We start from the raw sequence: 15,103 nt of genomic DNA, 5'->3' as shown, positions 1-15,103 counted from the left end.
ACCAGTGAGCTGAGATAAGGCGGGGCTTTACCTAGCAAAGACTTATAGATGACCTGGAGTCAGTGGGTTTGGCAACAAATATAAAGCGAGGGCCATCCAACGAGAGCATACAGGTCGCAGTGATGGGTAGTATATGGGGCTTTGGTGACAAAATGGTTGGCACTGTGATAGACTGTCATGACATTGCCCTCTTTGGCTACAGCAAGCCCCATCCCCCTATCTCCTACACCCAGGCTGCTGTGGTCAGAGAGAGGTCGTAAATTCCTGGAGATGATCTCCTCATGGCCACAGTATAGAGACAGAGTGAATTTTCATAGAGAACAAAGGAATTTCTTCCACCTCACAGAACTTGTTGTCCGAGCAACATTTATGTTCTGGTGAAGGTATAAAAGATCGGTGAAGAATCCAGCTACGAACTGGTCCATTTGGTACAATATTGTGAAACTCATGGGAGACAATACGGCCACATTACCATAACGCTGTTTATATAATAGCCTCAGATATGAGGCTTACATCTAATTTTTGTATAACGAGAGGGCCAAGGTTTGAGACCAGACTGCTGAATCTTTTAACCATCCCACGTGGTTAAACTCTTAGACTATCGATACCGACAGAATAAAAACAAGTCTGATATTAATTACTAGTCTGCAGCTAGGAATTCGGTATCATTGAACGCGAAGACCGACAACCGCCAAAACATCTATCCATAACGACATGAATGAATGTCACTCTGAACTATCCATTCTAACCACGACAGAGAGGGCGGACAAACTCTCCAACAGAAACAAACTTTTCAACAGAGACCCCGACGACACACTGAGCGTAAATATATATATTGATTGCAATTGTTCCCGAATGAGTGAGCGTTCATGTGCAAAGGATTAGCATTTAAATTGTTATAATTATCAACTGTGTGTTGTCATCTCAGTCAACCCCCACTCCCCTTTTGTCTAATAAGCCACCATGCCGGTTTAGCCCACTAGGACACATTCCCCTATCATTTCTTGTAACCATATTTACTTTGTTTGTTTGTGCACTTCTGTGATTGTTTAGTTAGTTAATAAATAAATGATTTAAGACAATTGATGTATGGATGACTCATAGTGAAGACTGGGTTCGTGCAGATAACCAACAATTCACGACGTTTGGAATGAGACTAACGTGAGGTAAAGAAGAATTCATTGATCAGAAATGAAAATAGCTGAAAATTATATTAGGAAAATTATAACTTTGTAATCTGAATATTTTCCTTGGTGCCCCGACTTCCTAGTTAATTACAGTTACATGATTAATCAGTTAAATCGCGTAATAATAATTACAGAGAATCTTTGATAAAAACTAAGTCTTCAGTTAATGATAGTAAAGACACGACAACTGCATCCAATTTGCTGAGTAGAGTGTTGGAGGCTATTTTGTAAATGACATCGCCGAAGTCAAGGATCGGCAGGATAGTCAGTTTTACAAGGGTATGTTTGGCAGCATGAGTGAAGGATGCCTTGTTGCGAAATGGGAAGCCGATTCTATTAGATTTCATTTTGGATTGGAGATGCTTAATGTGAGTCTGGAAGGAGAGTTGACAGTCTACCCAAACACCTAGGTATTTGTAGTTGTCCACATATTCTAAGTCAGAACCGTCCAGAGTAGTGATGCTGGACAGGCGGGCAGGTGCGGGCAGCGATCGGTTGAAGAGCATGCATTTAGTTGGTACTTGCATTTAAGAGCAGTTGGAGGCCACAGAAGGAGAGTTGTATGGCATTGAAGCTCGTCTGGAGGTTAGTTAACACAGTGTCCAAAGAAGGGCCAGAAGTCTACAGAATGGTGTCGTCTGCGTAGAGGTGGATCAGAGAATCACCAGCAGCAAGAGCAACATCATTGATGTATACAGAGAAAAGAGTCTGCCTGAGAATTGAACCGTGTGGCACCCCCATAGAGACTACACGAGGTCCGGACAACAGGCCCTTCGATTTGACACACTGAACTCTGTCTGAGAAGTAGTTGGTGAACCAGGCGAGGCAGTAATTTGAGAAACCAAGGCTGTTGAGTTTGCCGATAAGTATGTGGTGATTGACAGAGTTGAAAGTCTTGGCCATGGTGATGAATACAGCTACACAGTATTGTCTCTTATCAATGGTGGTTATGATATCGTTTAGGACCTTAAGCGTGGCTGAGGTGCACCCATGACCAGCTCGGAAACCAGATTGCATAGCGGAGAAAGTACGGTAGGATTCGAAATGGTCTGTGATCTGTTTGTTAGCTTGGCTTTCGAAGACCTTAGATATATATAGGTCTGTAGCAGTTTGGGTCTAGAGTGTCTCCCCCTTTGAAGAGGGGGATGACCGCGGCAGCTTTCCAATCTTTGGGGATCTCAGACGATACGAAAGAGAGGTTGAACGGGCTAGTAATAAGGGTTGCAACAATTTCAGCAGCTAATTTTAGAAAGAGAGGGTCCAGATTATCTAGCCCTGCTGATTTGTAGGGGTCCAGATTTTGCAGCTCTTTCAGAACATCAGCAATCTGGATTTGGGTGAAGGAGAAATGGGGGAGGCTTGGGCAAGATGCTGTGGGGGGTGCAGGGCTGTTGACCAGGTTAGGGGTGGCCAGGTGGAGAGCATGGCCAGCCGTAGTAAAATGCTTATTGAAATACTCAAATATTGTGAATTTATCAGTGGCGACAGTGTTTCCTAACCTCAGTGCAGTGGGCAGCTGGGAGGAGGTGCTCTTATTCTCCATGGACTTTACAGTGTCCCAGAACTTTTTGGAGTTTGTGCTGCAGGATGCAAATTTCTGTTTCAAGAAGCTAGCCTAACTCCCTGTGTATATTGGTTCCTAACTTCCCTGAAAAGTTGCATATCGCGGGGGCTATTCTATGCTAATGCCGTACGCCACAGGATGTTTTTGTGCTGGTCAAGGGCAGTCAGGTCTGGAGTGAACCAAGGGCTATATCTGTTCCTGGTTTTTTTTAAATTCAATGGGGCATGCTTATTTAAGATTGTGAGGAAAGCGCTTTTAAAATAATAACCAGGCAGCTTCTACTGACGGAATGAGGTCAATATCCTTCCAGGATACCCGGGCCAGGTCGATTAGAAAGGCCTGCTCGCTGAAGTGTTTTAGGCAGCGTTTGACAGTGATGAGGGGTGGTCGTTTGACCGCAGACCCATTACGGACCCAAGCAATGAGGCAGTGATCGCTGAGATCCTAGTTGAAGACAGCAGAGGTGTATTTGGAGGGCAGGTTGGTATCTATGAGGGTGCCTGTGTTTACAGATTTGGGGTTGTACCTGGTAGGTTCATTGATAATTTGTGTGAGATTGAGGGCATCAAGTTTAGATTGTAGGATGGCCGGGGTGTTAAGTATGTCCCAGTTTAGGTCACCTAACAGCGCGAGCTCTGAAGGTAGATGAGGGCAATCAATTCACATATGGTGTTCAGGGCACAGCTGGAGGCAAAAGGTGGTCTTTAGCAAGCTGCAATGGTGAGAGTCTTGTTTCTGGAAAGGAGGATTTTTAAAAGTCGAAGCTCAAATTGTTTTGGCACAGACCTGGATAGTAAGACAGAACTCTGCAGGCTATCTCTGCAGTAGATTGCAACTCCGCCCCCTTTGGCAGTTCTATCTTGTCGGAAAATGTTATAGTTAGGGATGGAAATTTCAGGGGGTTTTGTGGCCTTCCTAAGCCAGGATTCAGACACGGCTAGGAAATCCGGGTTGGCAGAATGTGCTAAAGCAGTGAATAAAACAAACTTAGGGAGGAGGCTTCTAATGTTAACATGCATGAAACCAAGGCTTTTTTGGTTACAGAAGTCAACAAATTATAGTGCCTGGGGAATGGGAGTGGAGCTAGCTAGCTGCAAGGCCTGGATTAACCTCTACATCACCAGAGGTGCAGAAGAGTAGGATAAGGGTACGGCTAAGGGCTATAAGAACTGGTCGTCTAGTATGTTCGGAACAGAGAGTAAAAGGAGCATGCTTCTGGGCGCGGTAGAATAGATTCAATGCATAATGTACAGACAAAGGTATGGTGGGATGTGAATACAGTGGAGGTAAACCTAGGCATTGAGTGATGATGAGAGAGGTATAGTCTCTAGAGACATCAATTAAACCAGGTGAGGTCACCGCATGTGTGGGAGGTGGGACAAGAGGGTTAGCTGAGGCATATTAAGCAGGGCTGGAGGCTCTACAGTGAAATAAGACAATAATCACTAACCAAAACAGAAATGGACAAGGCATATTGACATTAGGGAGAGGCATGCGTAGCCGAGTGATCATAGGGTCCAATGAGTAGCTGGACGAGCTGGAGCCATGGCGATTCAGACAGCTACCAGGCCGGGGCTAGCAGAAGGTCTTTAGAGGGACGTCACGATGGACGAAGTCTGTTGTAGCCCCCTTGTGCGGATTACGTCGGCAAACCAGTCGTGATGGATCAGCAGGGGTCTGTGTAGTAAAAGTGTCCAGGCCAATTGGCAAAATAGATATAGTAGCCCAAGAAAGCGACTGATGGACCACCTCAGCTAACAGTCCGGTATGCTCTAGACGGCTAGCAGATGGGCATTCAGGGGACGCCGCGACGGAGGGGCCTGTTGAAAACCCCTTGGGCGGTTTACGTTGGTAGTCCAGTTGTGATGGATCGGTGGGGTTCCATATCCGCAAGAAAAGGGGTCCAGGCAAAATATGTATTGTAGCCCAAGGAGTGGCTGATGGACCTCTTCAGCTTGCCGGGAGATAGGCCTAGCATAGGCTAGCTCCAGGCTAGTTGGTGCTTGCTTCGGGACAGGGACGTTAGCCAGGAGAAGCTCATCAGGATTGCAGCTAGCTAGCTGCTATTGGGCTAGTGCAGTCTGTTGACTGCTGTTTATTGTATAAGAAGAGTTCAATAATGCAATTTACAATCTAAATAATGTATTTAATCAACAAAATATTAGGTTTAGGCCTACCAATATTGTAGGTTATTGCTCAGTGTGTACCCTAATCTTTATTGCATAGAAAAGCACATTTAATAAAAAAATTAAAAAACAAGCACAACAGTGTAGGCAATTGGTTAATATCAAGAATTGGTTACTATGTGATGCAAACTGTGACTATTAAGAGGGAATAACAGCAAGTACACTAATGATGAGGGTTTTGGCATTTTTGTCTTTCCTGATGAAATGAGGATAGCAATAATCATACATACTAGTTTTAGGATTTGCGGCAAAGATTTGTACCGTTATGACAGTGAAAGGGTAGAACAATAATTGGCCACGGATTAGATTCATGGTTTTATCCGAATGTGTGGATGAGACAACGCCAAGATTCAAACAGGTAGAAAAAGTAATTGGTCATACTGTACATATTTCAGTGATTTAAAAAAAGTTTTAAAATATAGAAATATACATAAAATCTCAAAATATTGTTCAACTGAAATGTTTTCCCAAAAAGTTTACAAAATTAAAGACAACTGCAATACAATATATTTGTTCTCTAAATGCTCTGTTCATTATATCAATTTCAATGGATTTGATTTTCCCTGAGTTTTGGACCTTGTAAAAGCATACTCCCATAGTTTTTTGCAGGTAGCCACCACACTTCCATCATCTCCCACCCTTTGCCAAAATGCTACAAGAATGGCTGCAGCAAGGAGGTCACTCGATCGTCATTGCGTGGCAGTCTCTCCATGAACTCTTTGGTGGCCTTGATGGAGTCATGCATCCCCCAGGTCTCCACCATCAGCTCTGCAAGCTCCTCAGGGCTTTTTCGTCCCTCCAGAGCACTCTTGGGGATTGGCTTTTGTTCCTTATTCCTCATCATTGACTTAAGCTTCTTAATTTCGTCCTTTGACAGTTCTCTCAGCATGTCACCCAGGTTCTTTATCCACTGCTGCTCATTGAATCTTTTCATCTTAGCAGCATTATCTGATGAAAGTAGGGGAGGAGACATGGTGAGACCTGTGTGGCCAGGAACTTATTTAATGCAGCAGACAGATGAGATAACCATCTTCTCAGAATGTAGGCTACTGTATGTTATCAGATTGAATGTAATGTAGGATAACAGTACAGGTTTAAAATTAAATCTGTGTGTATGATAAAGCAAATATCCTGTCTGACTGGTTTGTAAGAAGGAAACGATTACCCCGTTGTGTGTTGAGAATCACTCGGCGACACCAGCGTTTCCTCGTCTTTAGCTTCGTCTCCAGAATTTTCATTTTGAGTTCTGTGATACTACGGTTCAAGAAGACCTCAAAGGTGGCGTGTTGGTATGTGCAATGTGCAATGTGCAAAGTGTATTTCTGAAAGAGTAAGTGATGGAGCATGTGAGAAAAAAAAGGAGAGATCGAGAGATGGACAAATGGTATGGATAGTCCTAATGGAAGGCAGAATAACATTATTAGCAAGATGTCTCTGGTTTTCTGTTCCACTTACTTTGGGTTGAACAAGAAAGCCTTGTTTGAGGTCAGAAGTCACACTATATTTGGCTGTGGGTGTCAGCATACAGGATGAGCTGGTCTTAATGAATGTGAACTCTTTGTGCTGATTTTCCACCTGTGAGAAAAATATTTTGACTCATACAGATTGAATAGGGTTTAGGAATGCTGAATCCCAAACCAGGCCTTTCATCTTCCCCCTCGCCCCTCGATTTGCACGTTCACATGCGCCTCCATCATATGCACAAGTGTCCAAATGCTGAAGGAGTGAACATTAGAGAGGGTGGGAGGGGCTAAGTAGAACCGTAATTGGATCCTCTTGCCACTCTGGAAGTCACCCTCTTAGTTTTGTCAGCTACACATGAAAATGGGGGGAACTCCGAGTGAGTTGGTAGGGGCAAGGGGCTGGTTTGGAATTCACAAGGCTTAGTTATTTTATTTTTTCTCCCTCATGTTACAATTTAAACAGACTCAGCGGTATGACGTTGCAACGAGCATAAGGATGACCTGCAGATTCTGCAGATGAGGTTGATCCAAGACGTTGAAGTAGCAAAAAATATCCCATGTGCACTGCTGCAACATGATGGTCGTGTTTCCCTGCTCAGATGTTACATGCATCAACCAAATGGTTGTGTTCCATGTCGCCGACCGTGCCATTGGGCACCAGATTGCTATAACATGATGTGGTTAGCTGATACATAAAATACCTATCCAGGCATAAGATCTGGCATGCATCAGCAACGCATGGGCAGAGGAAGACGCCCGATATCTGCAGGACCAGAACAGCAGAGAAGTGTAGCCTCGCGATTCACATTCTTAGTTGTTGCGGAAATCGGCCCGATATTGCAGTTTACTTTGTGCATCACTGACTCGTAACTTTAAGTCGAGTTACACATTAATATAAATTGTAAGGTTCTGGGCCCGGTTTCCCTGTAGTGAAGGACCTTTTAAGCTCACAAGTATTTTAATGTTCCTATAACGGCTGGAGATGTCACGTGTTTCCCAAAACACCACGTAGAGAGAACGGTCACTAAGTGCATCGTTTGAGCATTTGTCGATACTGATAGGATCAAAAGAAAGGGAGCGCTACTCTCGGATCAGCTTAATCCATTCAAATCTTACCTTCAATGTATAATTATTCCACAATACTGATGACGGCTCAGCTCCTAGATAGAATCTAATGATGATTTGAAAAAAGTCGCAAGCTGCACACACTTCATCAGTCTCTCGTTCACAATTTGACAAGCACTTGACAAGTATCAGTCCCCCGCCTTCATCTGCCTTGTGTGGCCATAATGCTCACTAAAAATCCATGCCTTTTGCGGCCAATGTGGCCGTTTGGCACTCAGGTTGAATCTAAAAAGTTAAAAGCTAATTATAATTCCAGGGAAAGCTGTGCACTCACATGGCTCTCTCAGATGTAGCCAATGCCAGTCACATGATCAGGTCGTTCTGACAGGCATTTTAGCTAAGAAGTAAGCTACAAGTGAATGAAGACAGACACATCGAGGATGCAACTCTTATGGAATTCCGAGGGGCATATTGAAGATGTTAGAACTGTCCACATTTAGCCTACTTTTCATCAGCCAACAAGATGAGTAGGCCTAACGAACAGCCAAAACACTAGCCTACTATCCCCAATTTGTATTTAATTTTTGACCTTTATTTAACTAGGCAAGTCAGTTAAGAACAAATTCTTATTTTCAATGATGGCCTAGGAACAGTGGGTTAACTGTCTGTTCAGGGGCAGAACGACAGATTTGTACCTTGTCAGCTCGGGGATATGAACTTGCAACCTTCCGGTTACTAGTCCAACGCTCTAACCACTAGGCTACCCTGCCGCCCCAATAGGGAAAATGTTTACCTATTCGATTGTCCTTCTGCACAATAAATAAATATTCCAAACATACTCTGGGACAGTTGTAGGAGGCAATATATCCCAAATTAATACAACCACTTGCATAATTTTTTTTTAAAGCAGTATAGTTTAGCTTCAAATGTTAAACTATTAGTCTATTTTTTCACATTATAAGCGCAGCAATGCGCACACAACAGTAAGTGCGAATATTCCAAAATGCAATCAATTAGCGGTTCTCAAAAGATGAAAATTATCTTCCCCAAACTTGAAACTTATGCACAGCCTATGTATGTATGACAGTTAAGCTCTACACCGCTTATAAAGCGGATTAATGTGCTTAATTTTAAGAAGTTATTAGACCACTTATTTAGCTGTGATACAAACCTTATTAAAGCATATAGGTCTATGGGCTAGGATACATGAGGTGTGCGACCACGGTTGGAAAAAGGACGCAAAAAAAAGGTATGCAGTTTCTTATAATAAATTATTCACAAGTGATAGGCTAATATTGTCACCCGTCAGACTATTCTTAATTTAATGTTGTCTTTACATATGCTAAATCATTTATTGTGTGAAATTAGTTTTGATTTAGAATGGACCATTATCACGCACCTGTCTTGGAACAGGGGAAAAACAGAAAAAAAAATACACGTCATCTATGCACCTAAATAGCAAATGGAGGATGCTTTTCCCGTGGTTCATTTTCATGCCAGCCAGGTAGGCTATACTCCTGTTGTAAAGTGAAGCATTGTGCTTAATATTAGGAAAGTTGATGAATAAATAAATAAATAAATATTGTAGGCCTAGCCTATAGAAAGCTGATGGATACTCCTCTTTTTAAGAGGCAATCAAAACTCTGTTTTCTCATGCAATTGCATAGCCCATAGAAATGTTGCGCAACATGGGGTAGGTAGGGTAGCATCTAACGATGCACTTAGCTGTTCTACCAGTGGTCTGAGGCGGTCTGTAAATAACAAGTGTTTTCAAGTGCAACTTTAGTAACGATGGTTTCGGGAAACAGCTCAGAGATATAACGATGCTCCTACAAAGGTTCCCTTTAGCCGTAAAGGGAAACTTCATCTCCAGCACCACCCCAACATACAGTGGCAAGAAAAAGTATGTGAACTCTTTGGAATTACCTGGATTTCTGCATAAATTGGTCATCAAATCTTCATCTAAGTCACAACAATAGACAAACATAGTGTGCTTAAACTAATAACGCAAATTATTGTATTTTTCCTTATCTAAATTGAATACGTCATTTAAACATTTGCAGGTTTGAAAAAGTATATGAACCCCTAGGCTAATGACTTCTCCAAAAGCTAATTGGAGTCAGGAGTCAGCTAACCTAGAGTCCAATCAATGAGGCAAGATTGGAGATGTTGGTTAGAGCTGCCTTGCCCTATAAAAACACTCACACAATTTGAGTTTGCTATTCACAAGAAGCATTGCCTGATGTGAACCATGCCTCGAACATAGATTAAGAATTGTTGACTTTCATAAAGCTGGAAAGGGTTACAAAAGTATCTCTAAAAGCCTTGATGTTCATCAGTCCACGGTAAGACAAATTGTCTATAAATGAGAAAGTTCAGTACTGTTGCTACTCTCCCTAGGAGTGACCGTCCTGCAAAGATGACTGCAAGTGCACAGCGCAGAATGCTCAATGAGGTTAAGAAGAATCCTAGTGTCAGCTAAAGACTTACAGAAATCTCTGGAGGATGCTAACATCACTGTTGACGAGTCTATGATACGTAAAAGACTAACAAGGATAGTGTTCATGGGAGGACACCACAGAAGAAGCCACTGCTGTCCAAAAAACCCATTGCTGCACGTCTGAAGTTTGCAAAAGTGCACCTGGATGTTCCACCACGCTACTGGCAAAATATTCTGTGGACAGAAGAAACTACAGTCAAATTGTTTGGAAGGAACACACAACACTATGTGTGGAGAAAAAAAAAGGCACAGCACACCATCATCAAAACCTCATCCCAACTGTAAACTATGGTGGCAGGAGCGTCATGGTTTGAGGCTGCTTTGCTGCCTCAGGGCCTGGACAGCTTGCTATCATCGACGGAAAAATGAATTCCCAAGTTTATCAAGACATTTTGCAGGAGAATGTTAGGCTATCTGTCTTCCAATTGAAGCTCAACAGAAGTTGGGTGATGCAACAGAACAATGACCCAAAACAGAACAGAAGAACAGAAGAAAATATGCCTTCCGGAGTGGCCCAGTCAGAGTCCTGACCTCAACCCGATTGAGATGCTGTGGCTTGACCTCAAGAGAACAGTTCACACCAGACATCCCAAGAATATTGCTGAACTGAAACAGTTTTGTAAAGAGGAATGGTCCAAAATTCCTCCTGACCGTTGTGCAGGTCTGATCCACAACTACAGAAAACATTTGGTTGAGGTTATTGCTGCAAAAGGAGGGTCAACCAGTTATTAAATCCAAGGGTTCACATACTTTCCCCACCCTGCACTGTGAATGTTTACACAGTGCGTTCAATAAATAAATGACATTTTATGACCAATTTATGCAGAAATCCAGGTATTTTCAAAGGGTTCACATACTCTTTCTTGCCACTGTATGTGAAAAATGCACGTTTTTGTTTTGTAGTAAAAAAGCTTGTGGAAGATAAGTGTTTCCAATGACCAAAAAATGTTTTGTCACGTGCCAAATACAACAGGTGTACAACCTTACCATGAAAAGCTTATTAAATAAATATTTGCAAAAAATATGTATAATAATCGTCAGTGTGCATCGTGTGATGTTGACAGTTTGTACCCAGATGGATTAAAATTGTAACCGTTAGCTGCATTGACTTCAACTAAACACTTCATGTAGTTGTTGATCAGTCTCTCACATCTCTGAGGAGGAATTCTGGCCCACTCTTCCATGCACAACTTCTATAACTCTTCCACATTTGTGGGTTTTCAAGCATGAACCGCTTGTTTCAAGTCCTGCCTCAACATCTCCATTGGGATTAGGTCTGGACTTTGACTAGGCCATTCCAAGCCCTCAATTATGTTGCTTTTTAGCCATTTTCATGTCGACTTAATTGTGTGTTTTGGATAATTTTCTTAATGCAAGTCCCAGCTTCAGCTCAGACGGATGGCCTGGAGCCCACTTTTCTGGACGACATGGGTCCCATTATGCCTGGAGAACACCAAAAACTGCATTCCACAGTCAGAACCTTATGTCAAAGGTCAAGCATGGTGGTGCTGGTAGTGTGATGGTTTGGGGATGTTTTGCTGCCTCAGAACCTGGACAACTTGCCTTGATAGAAGGAACCATTAATTATACTCTGTATCAGAGAATACGGATGGCCTCCATCTCTAAACCTCCCTCCCTCTCTAAACCTCCCTCCCTCTCTAAGTGAGTAGGCATTTCCTACTAATTGATTGATGTCGTCATTGGAAGCACAATCTTTCTCTTTTTTTAATACAAAACACTCCATTTTCACATACAGTTTGTTGATGTTGGGATGGTGCTGGAGATGATGAATATGAAGTATATATATATTTTAATTTATTTCCCTTTATTTAGATCATTTTGGGAAACCAGGCCCAGGTAACTAATCAGTTATTCATAAGTTGACAAAATATTTGAAAAGGGAGAAGTTCATTTTCATGGACTTGGACGTACCTGGTCTGGCGGCATGTCTCGGGGCAGCAGGAACACCCAGAGCCGTTGCTCTTCTGGAGTTGCTTCAGGCTCAAGGAACAGTAGCACCTGTCCTTGGATACGGTTGCTGTTGGATTGTTTTTTACGAGCTTTTCCATAATTTGAAAGCCCACTAATGCTTACAATCACGTGTGAGTGTGTCACCTTGGGTATTAAGAACTCCCTGTTCTTTCTGCATATGTGGGCCACAAGAAGGTTCTCAGCTGCAGATACTGGGAGAGATGAAATGCATGAAACCAATTTTTCATAATGTGTGGTATTTCAGTGCAGATTGGTGAAGACAACAACAATTCACTCACCCGTAACCTCGCAGTGAGGTAGATGTAGTTGGTACATATGTCCCTCTGGACTCCTGAGTTGAAACAGGGGGCCTGCAGGCTCATAGCTGGTGTTAGCAAGGATATCCCTGTCCCAGTGGACCACACTGTACTCCACAATTCCTGCCCCCCTCATCCCAAAAACCAGCCCTGTAGCTCTGCACTGAAACCTGCCACGAGACCCACACTGGAACCTGGGGAGCACCATGATGTATTTTATTCTTATCTAACTAGACAAGTCAGTTAAGAACAAATTCTTATTTACAATGACAGCCTAGGAACAGTGGATCAACTACCTTGTTCAGGGACAGAATGACAGATTGTTTTACATTGTCAGCTCGGGGATTCGATCTAGCAACCTTTACTGGCCCAACCGCTAGGCTACCTGCCACCCCCATGAAATGGAGCGAGAATAAAATAGATGTGGGGCAAGTCTAAGAGTAACCAATGAGGGACGTGCCTTAAGATGGCGGCCTCCATGCACTTAATTACCACAAATGCCTCGTTTGCTAAGTTTTCTGTATTGAAGCTTGCTCTCATTACTCTTTTTTTGTATCTGCATTGGCAGAGTATACATAAATCCAATTCTAGCTCCCAGACCACGGCCATTGATTAGTAAACAGGGGTAAAACATAGGCTGGTATTCAAGCAATTGCAAAGAGTGGGTTTCCAGATAATGCTTTCAGAAGTGTGTTTGATTTGCACTGCAGCAAGTCCTGGATGCATGGGAGTTAACACTTGATTTAGAAACTGCCAGTCTCGTGGCATGATTAATTCAGTTTTGACTGCAAACCTGACTAAGAAGTCCTCCAGCATACAACCAGACAGCCAATTTAAAATGCACTAACTCACTACCTCCAATAAATTTGATCCCGAACATAGGCTTGCTTCAGCAATGTTTTGGCTGTGATTGGAAATAAAACATGAATACACAAAGCCTAAAAACATAGCTGTAATGGATCATTAAACCCAAAGTAGTTACCTGTAGGTAATCTTGTCTGTTATTGTTTTGTCAGGATCAAATTCTTCAATGAGGGGTTTTTTCTACACAAGTGGAAGACAACAGTGAGGTTAGCATATGCAAAACACATTATGTCTAAGTGAAAAATCCATTGAAAAAAGTTATTTATATGGCAATCACATCACGGGCAATAATTGAGAAACATGTCATATGGACTATTTTACACCAAAATCATCGTGAAAACACAGCTTGTGCTGTTCAATTTAAATCAATAACTCTACTGTTGAAAATACTTTAGAGGTCTCATTTGTCACAGCGGTAGATCCCAGGGAAGTAACGCGCTGATCGTGCCACCCAGGCTCCACATGAGCTGGCCACAGTTTGTAGCGGTTGTCCGCCAATAAGATGTCAAACTCAGTAATCATGTTGCTGGAGAGCCTGTGGAGAGGAATGATTCTACATTGTGACAGTTGTGGAGGCAGGCAGAGCCATAGATTTAGAGAATTCAACCAACTTTTAGAATGGATGCAATGTTAGCGCCTTTATTGTCAAATGTTTGATGATGTTACAATATGAGAGCGTCTCGGACCATTCCCCATGAAATGACCCGCTGCAAACAGAAAAACAGAGTTGAAAATAACTTTTTTATTCACTCACATTTGTGAATGTGGATCCATTCTGAATTGGCTCTAAATCAATTTATTACTGTTTTTAACAACATTTCAGATAAGCATGCCCGTTTTAAAAAACGGAGAGTTCAAAATAGATCGAGCCTTTGGTTCACACCTGAATTATCTGAATTCATACGCAATAGAGATGCTATTATTATATTAACACTCTAGCTGACTGTACATGTACTGGAAATCCATAAATATTCTAGAAAACTGAAATCATTAAAGGGTGGTACTTCTACTCTTCCCTTACAAATGAATGTAGAGTCTGGCCCTATTACTGATAACTGATAGCATTAATGAATTTAAATCAACATTTTATTTCTGCAGGCTCTGACAGAATTCAAAAACCTACTCAGTATGACAATGTACTGGATGTTGATGAGGGAATTTTACTGAATCATTTTGAAAATGTCGGTCAGGGTTTTTCCTTTCAGCAGTTCAGACAATGAAGTCCTTGATGTGTTGTTGGCATTCGACATGAAATAAATCTACAGGGGCCGAACATTTGGCTAAAGGGTCTGCTCAAGTGTACAGCGTCCCTCATTGTGGGGTCAATAACCCACATCTTTAATTTAACATTTATCAGGAAATATTCCTCAAGTGTGGAAATCAACTTATGTGCTGCCACTGCATAAGGGCTTGTTGTGATCTTGACAACTATCGTCCCATATCAAGGTTTTCATATCAAGGTTGCAACTTCGTTCTTTTTTTGAATGTACATCAATCAGGATTTAGACCAGGGCACAGTACTATTACTGTAACCACATCAGTTGTAAATGATACTGTCAATGCTTTGGATGCTAAAATGAATTGTGCTGTCCTACTTACAGATTTGTCAAAAGTCTGATACAGTTGCTCATTCTATCTTATTGAGTAAGTTGTCTGTGATACACCTTGGCACTGATGCCCGTTTGTGATGTCACAATTATCTTAGTGACAGCCTCCCTCGCTATTATGATAGACTGGGTTAAATCCACATTTCTTGAAGTGCTTAAAGGGGTACCCCAGTGTTCGACTTTGGGGTCATTGTTGTTCACATTGTGTATAAATGACATTGGAAATACTGTTAACACCTGTAACATTCACCTCTACGCAGATGACAGTTATTTATCCCTGTGCCTCTTTAGTGCAGCAGGCCATTCGTGACATTCAGCATGATTGACTCATTCCAAAAATCACTTACTGATCTTACATTTGTGTTAAATGCAAATGAAA

The 15,103-nt window shown here is 42.1% G+C and overlaps 1 protein-coding gene across 4 annotated transcripts in view; it reads right to left on the bottom strand.

Annotated features, from left to right (window-relative positions):
- Positions 1 to 4,876: 4,876 nt before the first annotated feature.
- The window catches only part of LOC110523269, a 29,237-nt gene continuing 19,010 nt past the window's right edge, over positions 4,877 to 15,103 (bottom strand). For all 4 annotated transcript variants that reach the window (XM_021601817.2, XM_021601818.2, XM_036976866.1 and 1 more), the window contains 7 exons: positions 13,508 to 13,652; positions 13,236 to 13,297; positions 12,236 to 12,447; positions 11,898 to 12,148; positions 6,393 to 6,512; positions 6,103 to 6,259; positions 4,877 to 5,885 (listed from right to left, as the gene is read on the bottom strand). In XM_021601817.2, coding sequence (XP_021457492.2) covers positions 5,590 to 5,885; positions 6,103 to 6,259; positions 6,393 to 6,512; positions 11,898 to 12,148; positions 12,236 to 12,447; positions 13,236 to 13,297; positions 13,508 to 13,652 — 1,243 coding nt within the window. In that variant the 3' untranslated portion in view covers positions 4,877 to 5,589. The remainder of the gene's footprint in view (positions 5,886 to 6,102; positions 6,260 to 6,392; positions 6,513 to 11,897; positions 12,149 to 12,235; positions 12,448 to 13,235; positions 13,298 to 13,507; positions 13,653 to 15,103) is intronic.

Source organism: Oncorhynchus mykiss, chromosome 5 (genome assembly GCF_013265735.2).
Source record: "Oncorhynchus mykiss isolate Arlee chromosome 5, USDA_OmykA_1.1, whole genome shotgun sequence".
NCBI classification, from domain to species: domain Eukaryota; kingdom Metazoa; phylum Chordata; class Actinopteri; order Salmoniformes; family Salmonidae; genus Oncorhynchus; species Oncorhynchus mykiss.
The sequence above is the reverse complement of the archived record's forward strand: the minus strand, read 5'-3'. Positions and strand labels throughout refer to the sequence as shown.